The sequence below is a fragment of the Sinocyclocheilus rhinocerous genome, unplaced genomic scaffold (genome assembly GCF_001515625.1).
Source record: "Sinocyclocheilus rhinocerous isolate Xijiao unplaced genomic scaffold, SAMN03320098_v1.1 scaffold1182, whole genome shotgun sequence".
Classification (NCBI taxonomy): Eukaryota; Metazoa; Chordata; class Actinopteri; order Cypriniformes; family Cyprinidae; genus Sinocyclocheilus; species Sinocyclocheilus rhinocerous.
In genome coordinates, this window is record NW_015624203.1 from 1327432 (window position 1) to 1351733 (window position 24302).

The 24302-nt window shown below is 37.0% G+C and overlaps 3 protein-coding genes across 4 annotated transcripts in view; 1 reads left to right on the forward strand and 2 right to left on the reverse strand.

The window, feature by feature from the left end:
- The window catches only part of LOC107739082 (EF-hand calcium-binding domain-containing protein 7-like), an 11184-nt gene extending 6503 nt beyond the window's left edge, over nucleotides 1-4681 (reverse strand). The window contains exons 1-5 of the mRNA XM_016551076.1: nucleotides 4400-4681; nucleotides 3861-4072; nucleotides 3681-3767; nucleotides 3365-3560; nucleotides 1405-1526 (exon numbers count right to left, since the gene is read on the reverse strand). Of these exons, the coding sequence (XP_016406562.1) occupies nucleotides 1405-1526; nucleotides 3365-3560; nucleotides 3681-3767; nucleotides 3861-4072; nucleotides 4400-4508 (726 nt within the window). The 5' untranslated portion in view covers nucleotides 4509-4681. The remainder of the gene's footprint in view (nucleotides 1-1404; nucleotides 1527-3364; nucleotides 3561-3680; nucleotides 3768-3860; nucleotides 4073-4399) is intronic.
- LOC107739164 (dolichyl pyrophosphate Man9GlcNAc2 alpha-1,3-glucosyltransferase-like) overlaps nucleotides 1-24183 on the reverse strand; it is a 24987-nt gene extending 804 nt beyond the window's left edge. Inside the window, exons 1-6 of the mRNA XM_016551181.1 lie at nucleotides 24113-24183; nucleotides 22417-22501; nucleotides 22256-22326; nucleotides 21279-21347; nucleotides 17486-17681; nucleotides 16423-16952 (exon numbers count right to left, since the gene is read on the reverse strand). Coding sequence (XP_016406667.1) covers nucleotides 16755-16952; nucleotides 17486-17681; nucleotides 21279-21347; nucleotides 22256-22326; nucleotides 22417-22501; nucleotides 24113-24183 — 690 coding nt within the window. The 3' untranslated portion in view covers nucleotides 16423-16754. The remainder of the gene's footprint in view (nucleotides 1-16422; nucleotides 16953-17485; nucleotides 17682-21278; nucleotides 21348-22255; nucleotides 22327-22416; nucleotides 22502-24112) is intronic.
- itgb3bp (integrin subunit beta 3 binding protein) lies at nucleotides 4870-16014 on the forward strand. Of its 2 annotated transcripts, none has more exons than XM_016551094.1 (9): nucleotides 4870-4965; nucleotides 5652-5688; nucleotides 5924-6008; nucleotides 6314-6383; nucleotides 7663-7741; nucleotides 8107-8194; nucleotides 8349-8405; nucleotides 12634-12682; nucleotides 15340-16014. In XM_016551094.1, exons 1-9 carry the CDS (start codon nucleotides 4961-4963, stop codon nucleotides 15344-15346), a joined length of 477 nt encoding a protein of 158 aa, XP_016406580.1. In that variant the 5' UTR covers nucleotides 4870-4960; the 3' UTR covers nucleotides 15347-16014. The 2 variants fall into 2 exon arrangements, with proteins under 2 accessions (XP_016406580.1, XP_016406575.1); XM_016551089.1 differs by having other exon boundaries at nucleotides 4871-4965; nucleotides 6311-6383; nucleotides 15340-16009.
- Nucleotides 24184-24302: the final 119 nt, after the last annotated feature.

Below are 24302 nucleotides of genomic sequence, written 5' to 3' on the forward strand. Positions count from 1 at the left end.
CACCCAAAAATGAAAATTAGCCTGTGTTTTACTTACCCTTGCCTCAAAGCATCCTAGGTGTATGCGACATTCTTCTTTTAGACTAATCCAATCTGAGTTATATTAAAAATTGTCCTGGCCCCTCCAAGCCTTTCAATGGGGGTAAGCGGGTGTTGGTTGTCAACAGTTCAGAAGATGTGAAATAAAGTGTGTGCATCCGTAATAAAACGTCCCTCACACGGCTCCGGGGGGTGAATAAAGGCCTCTTGTAGCGAATCCATGCATTTTTGTAAGATAAATATCCATATTTCAAACGTAATAAACACTTTTTTTCACTTCCGCTGACTGTCATACGTGGAAGACGTTCCGGCGGATGACGCAAGACGTATGCGTCGTGTGCACGCCTCTGAGAAATGCAGGAGCAAAGGAAACAAAGTTTCCTTACTTTAGCAAAGGAAAACCAGTCTCCTCTTGGCTTATATTGAAATCCTCCGACATTTTTCTTTACAAATCCTCGTTTTGTGCTTCTAATTTGTGACCGACGTTTTGTTTTGTCTCCGCGCTCGTCACTAATCACGCAACGCCAACGTATTACGTCATCCGCCTGGACGGCTTCCGCGTATAACAGATGGTGGAAGTGACAGAAAAGTGTTTATTACGTTTGAAATATGGATATTTATCTTACAAAAACGCATGGATTCGTTACAGGCCTTTATTCACCCCCCGAGCCGTGTGAGGGACGTTTTATTACGGATGCGCGCACTTTATTTCACGTCTTCTGAACTGTTGACAACCAACACCCGCTTAGCCCCATTGAAAGGCTTGGAGGGGCCAGGACAATTTTTAATATAACTCAGATTGGATTAGTCTAAAAGAAGAATGTCGCATACACCTAGGATGCTTTGAGGCAAGGGTAAGTAAAACACAGGCTAATTTTCATTTTTGGGTGCAATAACCCTTTAAGTCTATTGCACATATAGATAAATATACATACATTTACATTTGAAATATGGATATTTATCTTACAAAAACGCATGGATTCGTTACAGGCTTTTATTCACCCCCCGAGACGTGTGAGGGACGTTTTATTACGGATGCGCGCACTTTATTTCACGTCTTCTGAACTGTTGACAACCAACACCCGCTTAGCCCCATTGAAAGGCTTGGAGGGGCCAGGACAATTTTTAATATAACTCCGATTGGATTCGTCTGAAAGAAGAACGTCACATACACCTAGGATGCTTTGAGGGTGAGTAAAACACAGGCTAATTTTCATTTCTGGGTGAACTAACCCTTTAATATTAAACATGTTTTAATGATATTTTTATTGTGTAATCTTATCCCAACCTTAATCTCTATTCTCAAGAGCTATATCAGAGAGATAGTTTCCAAAAGACACCGGCACTCCCACAATGCAGCTGGTACCTGTAGAGATTTGGGCTCTGCCAGTCTGCCACTCTTAGTGCTGCCAGCGCCCATGTTGATGGCTGTGGATAAAGATGACCGACGACTGCGAGCTGATGATGGTCTGGATGATGAGCGACTGTCTGTCATATGCAAAAATAGAAACTACAAGCTAAAACTATTTGAATGTGGATCTTCATTACAACAGCTGCATCACTAAGCGATCCAAAAAAGAAAATGAACAATGTAGATAAAGAAAAAAACTGCACATTTTAAAACAATGTTTAAAGTTGAACACCACAAACAAAAGAAAATCTCCACTAGTCCTGCATGTACTCATAATAATGACAAATGGTTGCCTTAATCAAAAGGTTTTAAAAGCTCCTCCCTATACAAACCCTCTATTGAGTTCACATTATGGCACAAATCCAAATTATTTTTCATCACACATGAGGGGAGATCAATAGCTTAATCATTAGTTACTATATAATAGACTGCAGTGTGAGGAATGGAAATAGAATTGTGTGTTTGTTTGTTTGCTTTTGTGTACATTATTTGCCTGTGAAGCAGAGCTGGCTGAACCCGACCCAACCAATACTGTCACATTTTAAAGGAATAGTTCATCAAAAAAAAAAAAACAGAAAGAGAAAGAAAGAGAAAAATGCCAAAAATGTACCCAGCCTCAGGTCATCCAAGACGTAGATAAGTTTGTTTCTTTATCGGAAATGATTTATAGAAATTAAGCATTCCATCACATTATTACGGACTTGTATTGTCCAGAAGTGATGGTTTAAAGTTAAAAGGCTTTATAGATGGATTTGTTTATTACAAACATGCAGCCTTTCTCTTCACACACCTTTAACTGATAGACTGGAGTCATGTGGATTATTGTGATGCTTTTATCACCTGTTTGGACTCTCATTCTGATAGCAACCATTCACTGCAGAGGATCCATTTGTCAGCAAGTGATGTAATGCTAAATTTCTCCAAATTTGTTCTGATGAAGAAACAAACTCATCTATATCCTGAATGGCCTGAGAGTGAGTAAATGTTCAGCAAATTTTCAATTTTGTGTGAACTACTCCTTTAAGACCAAACCCAACCTTAACTCTAATTTCCTCATTCCAAATTAAAGAGAGTGAAGGTAAAAGCATTCTGTTGCATAAGTTACTAACATTATACTATAATACATTGTGCTTTTATGTTTTGTGCTTCTGTGCAGACTAAGGTTGCCAACTGTCCCGCATATTGGGCTTAATTGATGTGTCCCTTTTATTGACTGCTACGCTGATCTAACCACTGACTGATGCAACAGCAGCAGTGCTGGTCACGACACTTGAGAACAATCACTGTCACCTGTCATCATTTAATTACAGCCACTGCCTCACGCAGTATATTTAGAGGAAGGCAGCCAAATCCTCTGCCGGCTGTATATATATACAGGTGCATCTCAATAAATTAGAATGTCGTGGAAAAGTTCATTTATTTCAGTAATTCAACTCAAATTGTGAAACTCGTGTATTAAATAAATTCAATGCGCACAGACTGAAGTAGTTTAAGTCTTTGGTTCTTTTAATTGTGATGATTTTGGCTCACATTTAACAAAAACCCACCAACTCACTATCTCAACAAATTAGAATACTCCATAAGACCAATAAAAAAAAACATTTTTAATGAATTGTTGGCCTTCTGGAAAGTATGCTCATTTACTGTACATGTACTCAATAACTTGGTAGGGTCTCCTTCTGCTTTAATTACTGCCTCAATTCGGCGTAGCATGGAGGTGATCAGTTTGTGGCACTACTGAGGTGGTATGGAAGCCCAGGTTTCTTTGACAGTGGCCTTCAGCTCGTGTGTGTGTGTGTATATATGTATGCATATGTACGTATGTATGTCCCTTATTCTGTCCCTTATAAATCACGATTGTCCCGTATTTTCCTTTTCTGAAGTTGGCAACCCTAGTGCAGACCCTGTATCATACCTTTCCTCTGTGTGGTTTCCGGCTCTGTTCTGGGCTGTGTCTCTGAAGCTGGACGCTCAGGTTGGAACTCTAGGCTCTGTGGGGAGTTGTCCATCTGGTTGCCAAAGTTCTGCCTCTTCAGTTTGGCATCAGCCTCAAGCTTCTCCAGTGCTGCGTTCTGACACTGTTCTACTGTAGACTCGAGAAGCCTGCAGAACTAAACAGCAGCCTGGTTAATTCAACTTACCTATTTCATACTATAATTTGTCTGTTTACATTACAAACCACCCTTTTTCAACCAAAACGTGTATTGCTGTTAAATGCTTGGAGATTGTACCTCTGCATAGTCTAACTTCCCATCTTTGTTGACATCTGCTAAGGAAAAGATTTCATCCACTTCCTTAGGTGACATTTTTTCACCAGACTAAAACAAACAAATCAAAATACAAATCTGAAATGATTATAACAGCAGGCAAACATGGTTGTAAAGAGAGAATGGAACAAATGGAACACATACAGAAGTAAGGATTCTGCTGAGCTCATCGTGAGAGATATATCCATCACAATTTGCATCAAATTTCTTGAAAATTTTCATAAGCTGGTCTGGTTCTGCTGCTTTTTCCTTCTTAAGTATCTCACAAAAATCATCAAAATTCAGCTTCTTGGTTCCTGGTGGCCAATATTTGTCTAAAGCTTTCTGTGATGGATTTCTACCTGCTTGCTGAAGAACTGAGAGACAAAACAACATAGATGGACAATCAAATATATTGGCTACTGATAATATTTGGCACTGACATTGGCTATCATTAAAAAATATTAATATATGATTAATATATTGAAATATTTAGAAATATAACTTTCACTAATGTATGCATGTTCATTACACTGTATTCTTTGAATGTATATTATCTACAACACGTTGTTCCTGAATTATGAATGCTGATTGATTAGTTATGAATTAAGTTTTACCCATTTATTTATATTATCAATAATATTTAGCCTTTTATATTATGATCAACGTGCAGGTATAAACATGTTGAGTTGAATTATGCTCACCGGAGCACAGCTGATCTTTTGAAGTCATATTAACCAGACTGGATCTGAACACAGACAGATAAGCAGCCCTGCACGTCATATAAAACCTCTCTTCCTCTGAGCGCTGCATTACGAAAATATATTCAATATGCAAGCGAAATATCAAAGCACGTTGTGATAACAGCAGTCAGCTAGAGAGGTGAGTCTGTCTATAGTTTACGGCTGGAGGTGTTGTTCACTACCGAGTCTGATTGCCATGGCTGCCGCGTGTAAACAAACCCGGTGCGCAGTTAAAATGCGATCACGGGAAACAACTGCTCTCTATGCTCCTCACACAATATTTATTAATTAGATATGTGTGTGATATAATCTTGTCAGCCAGCACCATTGATACTCTAACAATATTTCAACTCATGCTGTGGAATTTCTCTAGTAAATGGAGGTAAACACTGTCAAATACTTTAACAAGCATGTAGAATCACAGATAAGTGTTTCCGGGGGACTAAATTACTGCCGCACCGCGCCAAACTACAAATAAAAACGCCTGTCAACTCCACCACCAGAAAGAGATAAATATCTAAAATGCCGTAAGTTTATCGATTCACGTGGCTCACTCTTTCTCAGAATTATTAACACTGTTTCAACGTACTATAATTTCAACGATATATGTTTGTGTTCATGTTATCCTTACGAAAAAGATGGTAGTAGATTAAGTACTCTGCTATTAAAGATTACTGCCAAAATACGCCATAATACTGAATAATTCTTCGTTGAATACCATATAACTATAATTTTACCTGTCCAGGGTCCTCCACGTGAGACAAATACTAAGAAATATTTCATACTAAAGTGTTTTTGAACGAGTGAGATGAGAAAATATCACATACCGAATTTAAGTAATAGATTTGAGGTTTTACAATTCTAGTATCATAATTCACGGATAAACCTAATATAGCTAGCCTAGTACAATAATTGTCACACTTAATATCATCTAGCAATTACTATATTCTAATAAAGCTATTAAACTTTAATGTGTACAGGTATAATTGGAATAAAAACACGTTACAATGCAACGTTACAATGCAATAATGTGAGAATGTAAATACATACATAAAGTAATATTTAATTTAAAAAAGTATATTCTGGTATGGATATCATCAACATAAATAAGCAAACCCAAAACTGTTAAAGCCTTAATTACAAAAATCGAATAAACTGCTGATAATGATGTTACCCTTTTGACTGCCCTAATAAACTCTACATTTCCATACAGTGTGAAGAGAGCCCTTCAGTTACAAGACAAAGAAAATGTGAGTTAAGTAAATCATGAACACATCGCCAGGCTTCTCTACGCCAGGATTTCAGATCAGAAATGGCTTGTTCATATTCTTTTAATGTTTATTATTTCAGCTCATTTTAAAGTGACATCAGAACCATGTCATTAATCATAAGTTATGAAAGTAAAGGAATGAAGTGTTACTTATTTATTAAAAGCACAATAACATAAAGAAATCTATACCAATGCTTCAAATTGATCTATTTTAGAGCCCAGCTAAGAGGCAAGCACCAAACAGGGACTATTCCCCTATGACTGGAACCCAGTTGATGAGTCCCACGACAAAACCTGCAGGTATAAAATCCACAGACCAGCTACTGTGTCCTCTTAGTCCTATAAAACTCATATTTGCCCCCCCATGAGTTTTTATTTTTTATTTTCATTGTGAGCAGAATAAGATGTGTGTGTATTCTTTTCGCTTTTGGTAATCGCCATAAACAACCCCCTGCTCATGTCATGTTGTTGCCTAAATCCTGTACAGTAGGGGTCTCTTGTAATCCAGTGATATTGCATTTAGATTAGCTGTCTGTGTAGCCATTAATAATATCTTTGCTTATGCTGATTTGATAAATTGGTGACATTTAGTGCTTCATCAGCAGGTAATTCCAGAGCAGGTGTGAAGAAAACGAATACCCCTCAAACAAAAAAGCCCATGACAGATGCTGAGAGGTAAGGAAGCAGAAATGTCCTTTTAAACATGTTGATGATTCCTGTAATATTTGAGATTATTCTAAAAAAAAAATTTACAAATAAAAAGACATACTGCATATTTAATATTGCTTCGCAGTTGGCCTATACTTTTAATGCTTTTGTGTTGAGTTACTCTACATTAAACTTTTTACTTGATTATATTTTACAAAAACCAGAGTGCCATTAAAGTCTATTTTTATGAACCTACTAACATTGGTATAACTGGAGCAGTGGAACAGACAGAAATTTCTCCTCATTACTGGATATTTCCTTTGTCCCACTTGGCTGATAGCCATTATGACTGATCAGAATTTAATGACAGGACATGGAGGGAGTTTCATCACCAGCCAAAAGCCTCGTTGATTTACATAGCACTAAAAATAGTTGGATAAGGAGAGTTTAAGAAAAGACCTATTTCCTTTCCAACGCATACTAACACAGAGCTCCGTGTGATCCATCAAGACAAGCATTAGTTTTGAATTTTATAGTGCAGTCATTTAAGAGGAAGCTAGTTAAATATATATAAAAACATCAATAAAGAGAGCGAGCTTATGATTCATTTAAGAAAGTATTCATTTGGGGAGTCAAACCCAAGAGAATTTCTCGTGCAAAATGTAGAAGAGATCTTGAGTGTGACTGGACGACGGTTCTTGTGTAAGATTTTGCCAACCTTTTAATATGTCTTCCAATATTTTTAAACGTGTATTAAAAATAAATGAATATCTTATTCTTAGTCAGCTTGTCTTCTCACAGACTTAGTAAGGATATTGAATATGAATTCGGAATTCAGTGTCCTTATCGAGCAAATTTTCTGCAAGAATGTAATGTAATATGTGTAATATATTTTGTCATGGCACTTGCCTGAGTTGTAATAAAAAAAAAAAATCGAATTAATAAATATTGTATTAATTATTGGCAACACTTTGCTATAAGGTCCCATTAGTTAATGTCAATTAATGCATTAACTAACAATGAGCAATACATTTGTTACAGTATTTATTAATCTTTGTTAACAGAAAAGTGTTAATTGATAATTCACATTAGATCAGGCCCATTAAATAATATGAACAGATAACAAACTTTTGATTTTAATAATGTGTTATTAAATGTTGAAATTAAACATTAAGTAATACATTCTTAATAAGTATTTTGCATTGTTAGTTAATGTAGTGTTAACAAATGAAACCTTTGTTAAAACAAATTAAAGTGGTTTCAGATTTGGTCTTTCATTTGTTTTTTAATACCTTTTCCCCTTCAGAATTCTGTTCCTCAGGTCTAAGGTGAAAAAATCATTCAAGGACCTTATGAAATACAGGCAACAGCTGGAAGCATTAGTGGTATGTGGATCCAATATAGTAAGAAAACCACAGTCAGTGTATCATTTTGTAGCGGATTGTTTATAGATTGGCCAACTAAACCACTAAACTAAGACTAGATCAGGGTCTGAACCACCATAGACATTGAAAGGCTTTAGTGGTTGGCTAATACGCTTCATCTAAATTATTATATTTGGTGCCTCAATCCTGAATATGTGGTACAGACATAAACTAGGCTAAGCTTATTTTGATGTGTGATGCAAGCTATATTTAAGGCATCTTATTGAGGTTGCACACAATGTTGTTTTTGTGTATTTATGTGTTTTTTAAACAGAAATGCCAAATGTAATGCACAATTGTTCTTACATGAATGTGTTTGTTTGTAGCCAGTAGAGGGCAGTAGTGAGCTGAGGAGTCTTCTGCTGATGAGTCCTGCTGATCTACAAACTGAACTCAAGAGACATGAGAATCTGTGTGAGTCCTTTTTCTTTAATGCATGGAAATAAAGTGGTTCACTTTCTCAAGGTCACTTTATAGACATTGGTTAAACAATTTATTTGCTATTAAGAGTATTGGCTATCAATTCTTGCCGTGTGTGAAGCATAAAACTGAATTCTTTGCTTTCCAGGTGCTAAAATTGCATCTTGTGCACATAGAGCAGACACAAACAAGGGCCATTTCCAAGGTGAGTGAATTTGGAAATCAAATGAATGTTCAGAATAGAATTTAAAAGTTTATTTATTATTTAAAAGCATGAACGATAACACTTATCTTAAGTGGATATCCAATCAAAGATAATCCAGATCAGATAGCAACCACTACACAATTAGTTATGTTTCAAATCTTGAAAGTTTCCCTATCACAACAACAGTCTTTGTTAGACTCTGACACAATAAGTTATGAGCCACATTGAATTGATTCCAATTACAGTATGATGATTGTGACTCCATTGCTTTGCTTAAAAGAGCAAGAGAAAGAAAACATTTTGTGAGCCATGATTGATTTCAAGCACTAGCACAAGTTCTGGATCTTGGTCACATGGGACCCTTGAATAGCCATTTACGAGATTTGGTTTGTCAATGCGGTGTGTTCATAGTCATTTGTCTCGATCTCTGCACATATAAAAGGTTCTCTTTTTCTAAGAAAAATATTTCATTTTCCTAACACAAACAAGCCAGAACTCCTCTTCATGGGACAGAATTAATTAGATTATTTCAAGCACACATTCAGCCCCCAGCAATGCTGCACTTGTGATTCAGTCACACAATGGTGATTTGTTGGAACTCAATGGTTGGATTGTGATGAAGTTCAGCATGTTTTTAAGATAAGGTCGCCTGAAATTGTTTTAATTAGTCTCACTCGAGGACCTCTGCGTATATGTTGCTTGTAGCTAGACACCAAAGGAATGTCACAATCTTGATCACATGGTGGAGCATGAAATTGATCAATATCATGAACAACAACAGTACAGTACAAGAGTGTTTTCACATTTACGTCCCTAGAAAGAGAATCAACCCTTTGCTGTTTTAAGACATTATAACATACATTGACAATAAACAAATTATGTGAAAAAATTATGCCATTATGTAAAATAATAAAAATTCTGTACAAATTATGCCATTATGTAAAATTAGGACTGATTGATGATTTATCTATATTATTATATTATATTATATTATATTATATTACTATATATTATGTTACTACATACTACTGTTCAAAAGTTTGGGGTAGTAAGATTTCTTTTAAAGAAATCAGTATTTTTATTCAGCAAGGATTCATTAAATTGATCAAGTGACATTTTAGACATTTATAATGTTCAGTTTATAATTGAAAAAACATTTCTTTAAAAATACTGTTCTTTTTACATTTCTCTTCAACAATAAATTCCTGAAAAAAGTATCACGGTTTGCAAAAAAAATTAAAATGATACTAATTACAAATCATCAAATCAGCATATTAAAATGATTTATAAAGGATCGTGTGACACTGAAGACTGGAGTAATGGCTGCTGAAAATTCAAGTTAACCATCACAAGAATAAATTGCATTTATATATTGCAAAATCTATTAAAATAGATATATTATATTACATTTACATTTTACATTTAGACGTATATGTTGCTTGTAGCTAGACACCAAAGGAATGTCACAATCTTGATCACATGGTGGAGCATGAAATTTATCAATATCATGAACAACAACAGTACAGTACAAGAGTGTTTTCACATTTACGTCCCTAGAAAGAGAATCAACCCTTTGCTGTTTTAAGACATTATAACATACATTGACAATAAACAAATTATGTGAAAAAATTATGCCATTATGTAAAATAATAAAAATTCTGTACAAATTATGCCATTATGTAAAATTAGGACTGATTGATGATTTATCTATATTATTATATTATATTATATTATATTATATTACTATATATTATGTTACTACATACTACTGTTCAAAAGTTTGGGGTAGTAAGATTTCTTTTAAAGAAATCAGTATTTTTATTCAGCAAGGATTCATTAAATTGATCAAGTGACATTTTAGACATTTATAATGTTCAGTTTATAATTGAAAAAACATTTCTTTAAAAATACTGTTCTTTTTACATTTCTCTTCAACAATAAATTCCTGAAAAAAGTATCACGGTTTGCAAAAAAAATTAAAATGATACTAATTACAAATCATCAAATCAGCATATTAAAATGATTTATAAAGGATCGTGTGACACTGAAGACTGGAGTAATGGCTGCTGAAAATTCAAGTTAACCATCACAAGAATAAATTGCATTTATATATTACAAAATCTATTAAAATAGATATATTATATTACATTTACATTTTACATTTAGACATTTAGCAGACGCTTTTATCCAAAGCGACTTACAAATGAGGACAATGGAAGCAATCAAAATCATGATTCTTGAAGATATATATAATATAATATAATATTATATTATACCATTTTAATTTAGAAACTATTTTGCTGTCATTTGTTTTATAAAAAGGCATTTTCTGGCTTTTTCTGTGTTGGAATTGTGAATTAGATTGGTGTGATGAAATCAAATTACTTCAGGAAATCTTTTCTGTGATTGTCCATGAAAACAAACATTTTCACAGAAACGCAGCTAAATATGGACCATTTCAGTAAACAGACTTCAGTTATCAAACTGAGCATCAGAGTATGTCCTGTACAAATAATGTTTCGTTCCAGTGAGGTTTTTCTCATTACATTTTAGAAGGGTTTGAAGTCAAAGCTTGAAATGACCTCAAGTTCCCTAATGTGTGTTCATAAGATTATTGAATATTTTTTTGCATTCACAACTAGGCCAGAACTATTTTTGCAGCAGCTTTATTAAGCTAAATAAATAAAGATACTTAAAGACAAATTACAACCACAGTTAATAAATATATGTAAGTAGTTGAAGATGTTGTAGTTGAAGCTCTCTTGGGACACCATTAGGTCCTGGCACAGATCACTAATACCCTGGATTTCATAGAGACACATCATTGCTATTAGAGTTCTCAAACACACAGTGTCACTTGAGCCATACAGGAGCTGGTGCGGATGACATATGATGGCGAGGATATGACACTGCGCGTGTAAAAGCAAGCTGAGCACCAGACAGCGTGATACCGCCAAGACAGCTGAGAAAATCCACAAGGATATTTGAACTTTGACAGGCAAACTGCTGAATCCATGTCCCTAACGGAAGCCCTTTCCATCCCGGGCAATCGTCGAATGGCTTCCCAAAACAAAACCTTGGGCGAAAGGGCAACTCACAAGCAAGATGTTTATGGCGAAACTGACAAAAGTTTTTCCCATGCATTCTATAGAGGCCATTCCTCCTAAACAATCAGACCGGCTGTAAATTTGCTGGCTTATTCAGGCATTACCAAGTCCCGAGCCTCACGCTACATGTTGCTGATGAGCGCAAAATGGAAAAAGAGAGAGTGCAACAATTTTGAGGCAGGTTTGTCGCCTGGACCGAGGGTATTGATTATTTCTGTGTGGCGAGAGATTTGGAAAATTCAATTAAAGGAGCTGAGCAAAGGATTCATAAATCGGCCCCTGCCTCCACCTCTTCTACACCCATACAGAGACATTGTTATGTTCTTAATCAGTGTTGCACTTCACAATATATTTTCTTTGCAGCATGAAAATAAATAACATTTAAACAGTTCTGCTTACCGCTGAAACTAATTTTATCTTCACGCCGCGGCCTCCCGTGCACATCAGCAGATGTAGTAACGCATTTTTATGGCAAGTTTTCCATAAGAAAATCCTATATAATATGAAATTTGAGATGACAAAATGAGAAGGAAGGGGACGGATCAGCAGTATAAAAATTGATCAGGCTGCAGATGGGGTCGAGCCGTGGGAGATTTGTAAGACAGCCTTAATAGACTGTATTAAAAATTCCTTAAAATGTAATAAAACAAATAGGTTTTTGGTTCTTGGCCGGGATGGGGTCACAGACCCTGCTAATATCACATCAATCCTGGGCTGCTGAAGGATAAATGGGGTCTGTTTGGGGAACATTTTAGTCTTTTTGATGGAAAACACCAGCACAATTAAAGGGCTGCTGTATGTTAGAGGGCTTTGGGTGGGGAGGGTAGAGTTGAGCAACTCTCAGCATATGTTTTGGTCTCTGATACGAACGCCTGTTATGTCCACACGTCCTGCAGGAGTATAAAAAGCATTTAGTCAATGCATTCAGAGGCATTTCAGATCATTTGCATTTAGATCATCTAGCAGCTCTGGCAGCTGCAGCAGTCTACAGAATCCATGACTGATGCATGGATTTACCTGATAAGTTACATGTGCACGTGTCTCATTCATGTATTCACAAAATGATCTAGTCTCTTAAGCTAGATCAAGTGTGTGGTAATCTATCTATGTTGCTTTCACAGGGTTGAAACAGACTGGGAGCTCTTATGAATTTCTGAAGGCAATCTTAAGGTGTGTGTGTTTTTTTCTCTGTCTACCTGGGTTGTTATTATACTCATTGTAAATTTAAAAGCTAGATTCATGTACAGAGATATACAGAGATTCATGTTATTCTATAATTCTATAGTAATAAGTAGTGTTTTTATACAGCAGGGTGGGTTGTTTTGACCCTGCACACCCTAGCAACTACCCAGAAACCTCTAGTAGCATTCTAGAACGCCTTAGCAACCACATAGCAACATACAGACGCAACCACTGGGGCAGAGATTTCATCTCTTGAATCTTCTTCATAATACATTATCATGACACCAGAAAGTTATTTCTAGTTGAATTATGCTCAATTTAACATTAACTTAATTTGACAAATTTGATCATTTTAGAGTAATTTGACAGAACTGCTAAATAGGATAATTTTATGCATTTGAGTGTCATACTGTGTGTTTCTTTATTGACAAAAAAATCAATTGTATTGTATTTTTTAGCTTTAATTTTAAACAAATACACTACGTTCAAAAGTCTGGGGTTAGTAAAAACATTTTTGAGTGAAATTAAACTTTTTATACAGCAAAGATATATCAATTTAAGTGACAGTAAAGACATTTATAATATTACAAAATATTTATATTTAAAAGAAATGCTGTTCTTTTGAAAATTTGTATTCATCAAAGAATCCTGAAAAATAAGTATAATCTTTTAATCTTTGATAATAACAATAAATGTTCCTTGAACACCAAATTAGCATATTAGAATGATTTCCGTAGGATAATGTGACACTGAAGACTGGAGTAATGATGCTGAAAATTCAGCTTTGCCAACACAGGAATAAATTACATTTTAAAATATATGAGAATAGAAAATTAAATTGTAAGAATATTTAAAAATATTACCATATTTTTACTGTAAAAAACTTTTGAACTGTAATATAATTTTAATTATCCATTAAATCTTAGTTATAAATGTTAATTGACTAGACATAGTATATTGTAATATGCCAGAGACTTGCACAGACTTTTACATGCAATGTGTTTTTTTGTTTGCATAAACAGTGGGTATAGAAAAGAATCAACCCCTTTAAAATAATCACATTTTGTTGCTTTGCGGCCTGAAATGAAGATGTGCACGTTATTTGTTTTATCCAGCTGTATTTATCCAGTGCAACTTATAACATCTAAGTAAAAAAACAGAATCACTGAGTTGGAAAAAGGATCACCCCCTTGTGTCAGTATTTTGTTGAAACACCTTTCTATCCTGACAAGTGCTCCAGTCCCTGCTGCTGAGAAACACCCTCATAACAGGATAATACCACCTCCAGGCTTTACTGGAGGAATGCTGTTATTTTTATGGTGAACTGTATTGGATTTCCACCAGACATATTGTTTGGTGTTGAGGCCAAATAATTTTAGTCTCATCTGCCTCAGAATCTTTAAGGTGCGTTTTGGCAAAGCTCAGTCGTGACTGCATGTGGCCTTTCTTAATGAGTGGCTTTTTTTTCTCTCCCATACAAGCCACATTTGTGGAGAATTTGTGATATTGTTGTCACATGCACACAATGACCACTCTTTGTCATAAATTCCTGCAGCTGCTTTAGAGTTGCTGTAGGCCTCTTGGTAGCCTCTCTGTCCAGTTTCCTCCTGGCTCTTTCATCCAGTTTGGAGGGACGTCCTGATCCAGGGAGGGTCTGTGTTGTACCAAATAAAGCTTTTGAAATTTGAGGCATTGATTAAGATTTGAGGCATTGATAAAGCCTTTGAATTTGTTTTTGTATCCATCTCCTGACTTGTGCCTGTCCACAACTTTATCCCGGAGATCTTTTGATCTTGTGTCTTGCCACCCATAGTTGATTGTTTGCTTCAGTTGCACTACCAAGGACTGGAAACAGGAAAGCTCTTTTCATGCTGAGCTAATCACAATGACCACAGCTAAAAGTCAAATATCTTTGTGTGCCATTAAGAAGGTGATTAGCTACAACTGATTGAGTTTTAGGAGGGGGGTGATTCTTTTTCCAACTCAGTGATTCTGTTTTTTCATTTATTTATTTATTTTTTCTGACATGTTGATATTATATCTTTCACTTGGATGTTATAAGATGCACTGAGTAAATACAGCAGGATAAAACAAAAACTGTGCCTGTCTTCATTTCAGGCTGCAAAGCAACAAAATGTGATTATTTTAAAGGGGAGTGATTCTTTTCTATACCCACTGTAATTCTGTGCAGTCGCAAATGGAATGGTTCTCATTTTTGGCAGAGCCGCAGCTCTCTGTCAGCATGTTTGATGTACTCTGAACATCCTGTCAGTCTGAAAGCAGCGAGATGTCTGAAGAGGCTGTCAGTCTTTCCAGCGTAGTCAAAATGAGACAGTGCTGCCGACACCTTGCCATCCCATCTCAGACACATTTACATTGAATCCATTCTCTGAAAGGTTTCCCCCCACCTTTCATGGGGAATCTGACAAAATGTTGATTCTACAATACATGGTGTGCTGCGTCGCTGCGAAAATAGTGTTCTTACTGCTGGCACACAGTCCCTTTAGGGGTGATACGGGGAGAAATGTATGCATACACAGACACATGTATTTGAGAAAGCAACAACAGATTTTGGAAAACTACACATGCACATATATACAGAACATAAGAGTATTCATGGTGGATCTGTCTCTTTATTTTGGCAGCCGCTGAGGGATCGTTTCTCGATGTACGACATGGTCATTCAAGCCTGCTCAAGGTGGATCACGTAACTCTCTCTTTATCACTTCTAGAGGCTGTCTGAAGGACAAAAGCTTAAGCTGACCCAACAAAACACACGTTTGTCACACACTTTGCATTGCTACAGTTGAGAAGAACAAGACCAACATTTCAGAATTCAGCTATTTGGTCTGTTCGATATGGGCTAAGCTTCAGAAGAGTTTCAAGATGTGTAACTAAGTACGGCATGACCCGACAGCAAGATATGGTTAATATTAGCACCATCTATTAAAATTTTATCATGCACTCTGGTATTGTGACTTTCTGTTTGTTCTAGAGTATATCAAGTAAGACAGTCAAACCAAAACCTGTTCATTCTCCTCTCATTCTGTGTCTGTGTGTGTGGCTCCAGACCTCGCTCAGGCTGTAACACAGTAGCCCCTTTGTGACCTGATAACATTTATAGTTGTAATGGATTTTTTTTTAATGGGCGTCATTAACTCGGACAAAGAGGGGTGAAAAAGATTGCTTGTACTTTTTCCCCTTGATATTTCAGCTTTACAGCATTATGTTCTGATATGTCTCCTTCAGTCATTTTTGTTTTACAGCTCGTTGAAGTTTTAGCGTTTTAATGCGTAGCTTTAGTACTAGACTCATGTCTTCAGTCACTGCCAAGATTATTCCACTGTATTAATGAATATTTTTCTTCATTTACTACTTGAAAGAAAAATAAAATTAGTAGTTTATTATTATTTTGTTTATTTGGTGTGAACTGCATGATAAAAAAAAGTGGTATGGCTTAGTGCGATTTTCAAGCCGCAAAAACTGTTATTTAGTTATTTAATATAGTAATATTTCTTATTTTGTTTAATAATTTATTTTAAAATAATTATAACAATTACTATTAATCTTTTTGTCATATTGCTATATAATCAAAAAAATTATGCCCTATGAACAAAGACAGCAAACCTGGAGCTTAAAAAAAGCTTTTTAAATTGCGATTAAAAAAAAAACAAAAACAATTTTTCAATCAATCAATCGTTGTTGGGTCATTTGAAAACACTGGAGACACTTTCATTTGGTACAAAACCATTTAATGATGTATCAAAAATGTAAAAATAATGGCCTTACAGCTTGGTATTTTACACAATACCAATATCCCACTAACTGAATTTGTTTCCAAGGCAAACAAGTGAGAGAAAGTCTGGCAAAACTGTATCTCCTTTCATTGGATTCACTCTTCTGAACTCAAGCAAGATCCCTGAACCTCATTAAGAGGAAATTGAATTTTCACAAACTATTCCCATCCTGTTCTATTCTAACCAAAGGGTTTGTCCTTTCCTTTCACCATCACACTGGCTGTAGTTCTTCCTCTGACAACCAACGTCTTTGAAGACTTATTTCAGTTTGTTTTCTTCGGACTCTTTTTCCTCTGCGGCTCCATCAACTGGACCAGGTTGAAATATATGATGAAGCCCAGAAAGTGGAGAAAGGAGAGGACGGAGACCAGCACTGGAAACAGATCGGGCAACTTGGCCGGAGGCTCCAACCACACACTCATAAAGCTCAACGCTGCCATGGCCACCAGTGAAAACCAGAACTGTAAAAGACAAAGTGACAACACTTATTACAAGAGAGAAGTACCAAGACAAAGGTTCATTAGTCCTAGTCAAGTGCTCGGCACGACACATCCTTGTAACCTGATGTTTATTTTCAACCCTGTTTCAGGAAGGTGAGTCGAGGTATAAACATTAACATGTCTATTTACGACAGATGGAGTGGAGGGATCAGTGGAAGTGCTGGTGTGATCAACGCGACCCCCAAATGAAACACTACCTACATCGTAGGGCCCCCTTATTTATGTCTCTTGTGTAAATAAATATATCTAGGCAAACCTGTGTTAATGACTCACGCTACACAAATAGCACACCTCCTGGTCTCGAACATTCACGCAAGGAGCTGTTGAAACGTTCAGTCCTCAAAAGCACTAGGAAGAGCATGGGGTCAAGCTAATGTGAAAGTCATGGGCCGTTCAGGTGGGCCAGTGTGCTTAACTGACTTATTCATAAGCATCGATGTCATTAACATCAGTGGTGTGGAGTAACAGGCTAACTGATGTCAGTGTTAACTTACTTTCCATTTAATGATCCGGCTGAGGTTGAGTTTAGGCAGCCAGTGCTGAGTGTGTTTGCGATAGAGGCCAAGTCTGAGCTCTTCTTCTGTACTTCTCTCTAAAGCAGAGAGCAGATACAAACTCAGAAAGAGGAACGCCAATGAGGTCACCACATAAGGCAACAGCAGACCGTCCTTCACCAGAAGGGGGAGCATACTGTGGAAAACAAAAAACATAAGTCTTAAAAACAAACAGAATCCAAGATGTGTACAATAACGGATTATGAATCCCTCTGTAATTTTTTGAAACAGCAGGGGGTTCAGACCGATGTAGCAATCATCATATACTTGTTACATCGTATAGATAAACTGACACCTAGTGGTGTGAATGTAAAATCAAGCAAATCTTTTCACTTACAAATCATCTTGGGTTATGCATGTAACCATGGTTCCCCGAGAGGGAACGAGACTATGCATCCTCTAGTGGACACTATGGGGACTGCCGCCAGCAGGACCAGTGTCTGAGGCACGTGTGAAACAACTCCAATCCCATTAGCCCACGTAGCCCTTGACGTCACAGGCAGGGGCCCGGAAGTATAAGAGGGCGCCTGCCGTACATGTCACCAACTTGGTTGTCAGAAGAACATGTGAAAACAGGCAAGCCCTTGGCATGGCGAGGGGACACAGAATCTCGTTCCCTGTCGGGGAACCATGGTTACATGCGTAACCCGAGATGTTCCCCTTCAAGCATCAAGAAGTGTTAGGAGCAAAGCGCGATTTAAGAGTAGGAACGCTTCTTATCCAACATCTTCCTGAGATCCGCTCTCTTTCTCTTAGTGCTCGCCCAACTCCTAGAGGGAGAAGGGGTGCGAGTTGCCACATTACTCTTCTGATTTGTGTTGTCACGGTACCAAAATTTCAGTATTCGGTACCAATACCAGTGAAAATCCACGGTTCTCGGTACCAATTTCGGTACCAAAGCAAAACACAAAAACATGCTAATTAAAAAATTTGACTATACTTTCATTTAATCCAAACTGTGTACATGTTTAAATTTTAAAGGGCTTTTGAAAACCTTCTAGAGTTATTCAGCCAAGAATAACTAAAAAAAAAGCCCAGAACTGCTTTTCTGACTGATATGGCACAAACAATTTTAACCATTTGTACATTCTCAAACACGCATATTTTAGATTCACAATTAATTTAAAAGCCTCTGGTGTGTAAAAATAGTAAATATCATCATGTCCTCTTGTTTTTTTTTTACCCTAATAAAAGTTATGGGAGATACTTCATTCTAATGCTCATTATATTAGCGTTAGCCACGCTTATGCTAATGATTAACTACTCTAATAACAGCGTTCATTTCAATCCGACATTCAAATTAAAATATTGAATAAAAGAGAGCACATCTGCGCACCTTTCGGATAGCGCATAAGAACCGGGTTGACCGGGTACTCGGTACCACCGGTACTTAAAAAAACCTGGTAACGTAACGTTTTCATTTTTTTAGTACCGACTTGGTACCAAAGTACCGGGTCTTTTGACAACACTACTTCTGATCCTGCCTATAATCCTCAGATCGAGACGGACCAGCCCCCTCAGAAGTTTTAAAGGAAGACTTGAGACGGCGGGGAATGAGCTTCCTGAAGGCAGTGGACTGCATCTTCGCCTCTCTGAACTTCTCGACTACCGCCTCAGCAGAGGTGCCGAAAAGCCCGGAAGGTGACAGCAGAGCATCAAGAAGAAAGGCTTTCTCACGAGATTTAACAGCAAATGCCTCTCCGTAGCCACCACTGCTACCATCGCACACCCAATGGCAGCAGCAGTCTGCTTAGTGGCACGAAGAGCCAAGTCTGTGATGCGGCAAACCCTTGTCCTCATCTAGGTCTTTAAGCAAGACAGCTTGGTAAGCTTGTAACACAGCCATTGTGTGCAAGGCTCCACTAGCTTGACTTGCCACCACATACACCCTGCCATTCAGATGCAAAGTGGTCTGGAGGACAGAGCAGGAGTCCTTAAAGAAAGCTTGCGAGTGTCTCCTCCACACGGGACATCTTCGCGTATCTGCGCTCAGCCACACCCTCAACAATAGCGTAATCTGTATGCTGAAAAAGATGCAGCCGAGCTGAATATGCACTGTCAAACAAACGGCTCTTGAAGACAACAAAAGTTGCTGACGTTCTTCGGCAGGCGCCCTCTTATACTTCCGGGCTTCCTGCCTGTGACGTCACGGGCTACGTGGGTCAATGGGATTGGAGTTGTTTCACACGTGCTTCAGACACTGGTCCTGCTGGCGGCAGTCCCCATAGTGTCCAGTAGAGGACGCAGCACAAGTTCCCTAGAAGGGAAAGCATTATTCGTAGTCAGCCAGGATAAATTTACTTCGCGATTGAAAGTGCAATAATGGGCGACCAAGATAAAGTTCCTAGCATTCAACTGGTCCTGCCATTTCAAAATGTATGGACACCTAGTGACGTGGATGTAGAATCACACAAATGTTTGCACTTAGTAGAAATGCATTATGCATTAGTCAGCCAAGATTAATTTATTCTGCAAATGAAAGTGTCTAATAATAGCAGGGTGATCAAGATAAAGTATGCAGTATTCTACTGGCCCTGTCATTTCAAAATGGTGGCCTCCATGAGGGGACCCTCTCTGTATGAAAAAAAAACTTTTGATTTAATCAATATTATGTCAGATTTAATCTTTTCAGTCAGTTTTACTCTGACTAAAATGGCTTATAATTTTAGATAAAATTATGTTTTAGTTGATGGAAAAAAGCTAAATTTAACCAAATATTTTATATATTAAACATGTTTACACATTTAAAAAATGTGAAAACTGTTCTGTGAAAAACAGATATCCAGAAACAATAACATTATTACATAAAATGTACTTAAGTACAATAAATAATAACAAGTATTGTGATACAATGTTATTTTTTCTTAACATATTTTCATTAACAGTATGTTTTAATTAAAATGGTTTAATTATCACAATGATGCCCATTTTTTCTGGTAGGTCTTCACTATTGCTCATAAAACATTTTCTGTAACTTGCATTGATGAGATCAACATATAGGTAATGCACTTGAACTCGCATAAGTATATTAGACATGGAAGTAAACTTTTAACTAACTAGCTTAGCTGTTTCCATAGGCATTTGGCTGAAAAACAATAATTTGCACACCAACCATATCATGAATAATACTGCTATTGAGAAAGTGTTGACAAAATAAAACAATCTTTGTGTTAGCAGAACTGGTCATGACGCAGAAAAAAACAATACTAGCTGTGAATTTTGATGGTGCAACATTTCGCCATAATGAGTAGAAAGTGTGCTAATAAATGGCGTGCATTTGGAGCATAGAAAACTGTGGCAATGTGTTGTCTCTGTATGTTCTTGTGGATAGTTCCCCTAATAGTGCAACAATTACTCTATCATAGAATATAACTCAATTATCTTCCATAACAAAGAACATCATGTCTTCAGCTAAAAACATAAATATGCAGGATTAAAACAGTTTTGTGGAAGCAGGCAGTGTGATTCCAGAGAATGGTGGGTTGTGTTTCTGTTTACACAAAGGGGTCTTAGTTTAATGGTATGTGGGCTATGTCATGTAATCCAGTGATTTCCTTACACTAAACCATGCACACAACAATTAGTGTGGACAGCTGGGACTCCCCTATTGGATACTACTTTTCCTCTCACTATATAGTCATTTGTTGATTTTGTTTCTATCTTAACCGTAAGGATTAATTTATTTATAGTACTGTGATTGTAATTTAGTAATACATACTGCTTGGTATCTTACCTGAAAGTTGACGTTAGTAGAAACCAAATGGCAATCAGAGGTATTTCGTTGATGACAAGGCAAACTGGCCTGTAAAACATATATTTGACTTTTAAGACTATATTTACTACATTACAGACTATATTTACTACATTACAGATATGTATGATACCAATGCTATAATTATGTAGTTGAGAGTGCAAGGACTAGGTATCAGTATCATCTCTTCTCAGTGATCCAGTCACTACACTTCCTCTGTCAGCTCATTTTTTAACACCCAATAGAGACCCTTAATCCAGAGACATGCCTTACTGATTGACTAACAGATGCAAGATATAGCACAACAATTAAAATCTGTTGCTTGCAGCTGGTTCTTTGCGTATGTGCATATGTTGTAAATCAAAATATATTATATTAAAATATATATTGCAAGAATACACATGCAGAATATGGAAAAATACTGCACTAAACAATTACTAACATAATTGAAGGTGAAGTTTGTAATGTCTAGAGATCAACCAATATTGCCTTTTTATCATAGGCTATTTTTATGATTATGTGTTTGATAACTGATATACATTATTTAATTAGTTTTATTTCTGCATTTTGACAATTATAACTACATCGTTTATAAGATAGACCCAACGTTAAAGTTGAAAAGCATAAAAATCTGTAAAAATATCAGTTAAGAATATCAGTATATCTTAAGTAGTTTCTAGTAATTGCTAAATAATAATTATTTTCAAGCATGTTTCCTTAATCTTCCTACCACCCCTTCTTCGGAAAAATATTCCAGCTATAACTCATGCCACTGGTTGAGCCAAAAAATCCAGTGCAAAGTTATGAAACTGAACACTTAATCTTAAAAATGATACTGTTATTTAGTCTGTATCAATGTCAATGTCATACATTTTGTCTACATCAATGTCAGTGAATTGAGCAAAAGTACTGTTTAAAGCAATTGGATCAAGTAGTATGAATTATATTCTGCTGCTTACAAGGCTGCTAGAAGGATAGACTTCTCATGGACTTGAAAGGAGAAGAGGAAAAAAGCCAGGGAGGAGTTTACCTATAATACAAGCAGATCAGGAGAGTCAGTGGTCAAAAATACAAACCACTGAACTGTCAAAGACAAACACATAAACATGACACCACTTACCAAGGTGAGCTTAAACTGCCATAGATTGGGTTTGGACAACAATTTTAAAGATGAAGGCAGGATGAACAACAGAGTAAGAGCAAAACTGAAAGAAAAAAGAAATAATGATTTAATTGAATACATCCATACATTAAAGGGATAGTTTTACCCAAAAATGAAAATTGTCATTAATTACTCACCCTCGTGTCGTTCCAAACCCTTAAGAACTTCGTTCATGTTCGGAACACAAATTAAGATATTTTTGATGAAATCCGAGCGCTTTCTGACCCTCCATAGACAGCAAGGGAACTACCACGTTCAAGGCCCAGAAACGTAGTAAGGACATAGTTAAAATAGTAAAAATTATTTTTTATGAAGCTACGAGAAAACAAAAATAACGACTTTAATTACTCAATTCTTCTCTTCCGCCACCATTCACAAGAGTACCATGACGCAGAGCGACTGACACGGAAGAGAAGAATTGTTGAATAAAGTCGTAAGTTTTCTTTGCGCACAAAAAGTATTCTTATAGCTTCATAAAATTACGGTTGAACCACTGATGTCACATGGACTATTTTAACGATGTCCTTACTACGTTTCTGAGCCTTGAACGTTGTAGTTCCGTTGCTGTCTATGCAGGGTCAGAAAGCTCTTGGATTTCATTAAAAATATCCTAATTTGTGTTCCGAAGATGAATGAAGGTCTTGTGGGTTTGGAACGACATGAGGGTGAGTAATTAATGACAGAATTTTCATTTCTGGGTGAACTATCCCTTTAATAAAAGATTAACTATTCACACAAATGGAACAGAGAAATACGATCAAGAGGCCCTGTTGCCAAAGCCCGTAATCTATCCCATGGAACTAGAGGACGCGGCTGCCTGATCTTTTTATACATCCTCACAGTCAACAAGAAAGATCCCAGCATGCAGGAAATGCATGAGATTCGGGGATGTCCTGCTGAGCACTCACAGAATTACTTGAACCCCTCAGTCATCATTCTCTTGGAGGAAAATGACCCTGTTAGAGATCAATGACACTAGTGGGACAGGAATCTGGTCCATCATGACAGATGCAAATGTAGGTGAGATAAACTACTGAAAAAGCATATAAGCCACGATAGTATTGTGGCGGGCCGCCACAAATAAATCAATGTATGGGAAACACAAGATCTAAATATTAAAAATTAAAATGAAACTTACCTGCTTGAACTCTTTCATTTGATCTGGGTGTCTGTCTTTAAAGTGTTTTGTTAGTTTGGTGTGTTTCCTACTTTTGATGTCGCCACGTCTCAGTGCTTTTATGAAGAGAGCACATCTGCGCACCTTTCGGATAGCGCATAAGAACCGGGTTGACCGGGTACTCGGTACCACCGGTACTTAAAAAAACCTGGTAACGTAACGTTTTCATTTTTTTAGTACCGACTTGGTACCAAAGTACCGGGTCTTTTGACAACACTACTTCTGATCCTGCCTATAATCCTCAGATCGAGACGGACCAGCCCCCTCAGAAGTTTTAAAGGAAGACTTGAGACGGCGGGGAATGAGCTTCCTGAAGGCAGTGGACTGCATCTTCGCCTCTCTGAACTTCTCGACTACCGCCTCAGCAGAGGTGCCGAAAAGCCCGGAAGGTGACAGCAGAGCATCAAGAAGAAAGGCTTTCTCACGAGATTTAACAGCAAATGCCTCTCCGTAGCCACCACTGCTACCATCGCACACCCAATGGCAGCAGCAGTCTGCTTAGTGGCACGAAGAGCCAAGTCTGTGATGCGGCAAACCCTTGTCCTCATCTAGGTCTTTAAGCAAGACAGCTTGGTAAGCTTGTAACACAGCCATTGTGTGCAAGGCTCCACTAGCTTGACTTGCCACCACATACACCCTGCCATTCAGATGCAAAGTGGTCTGGAGG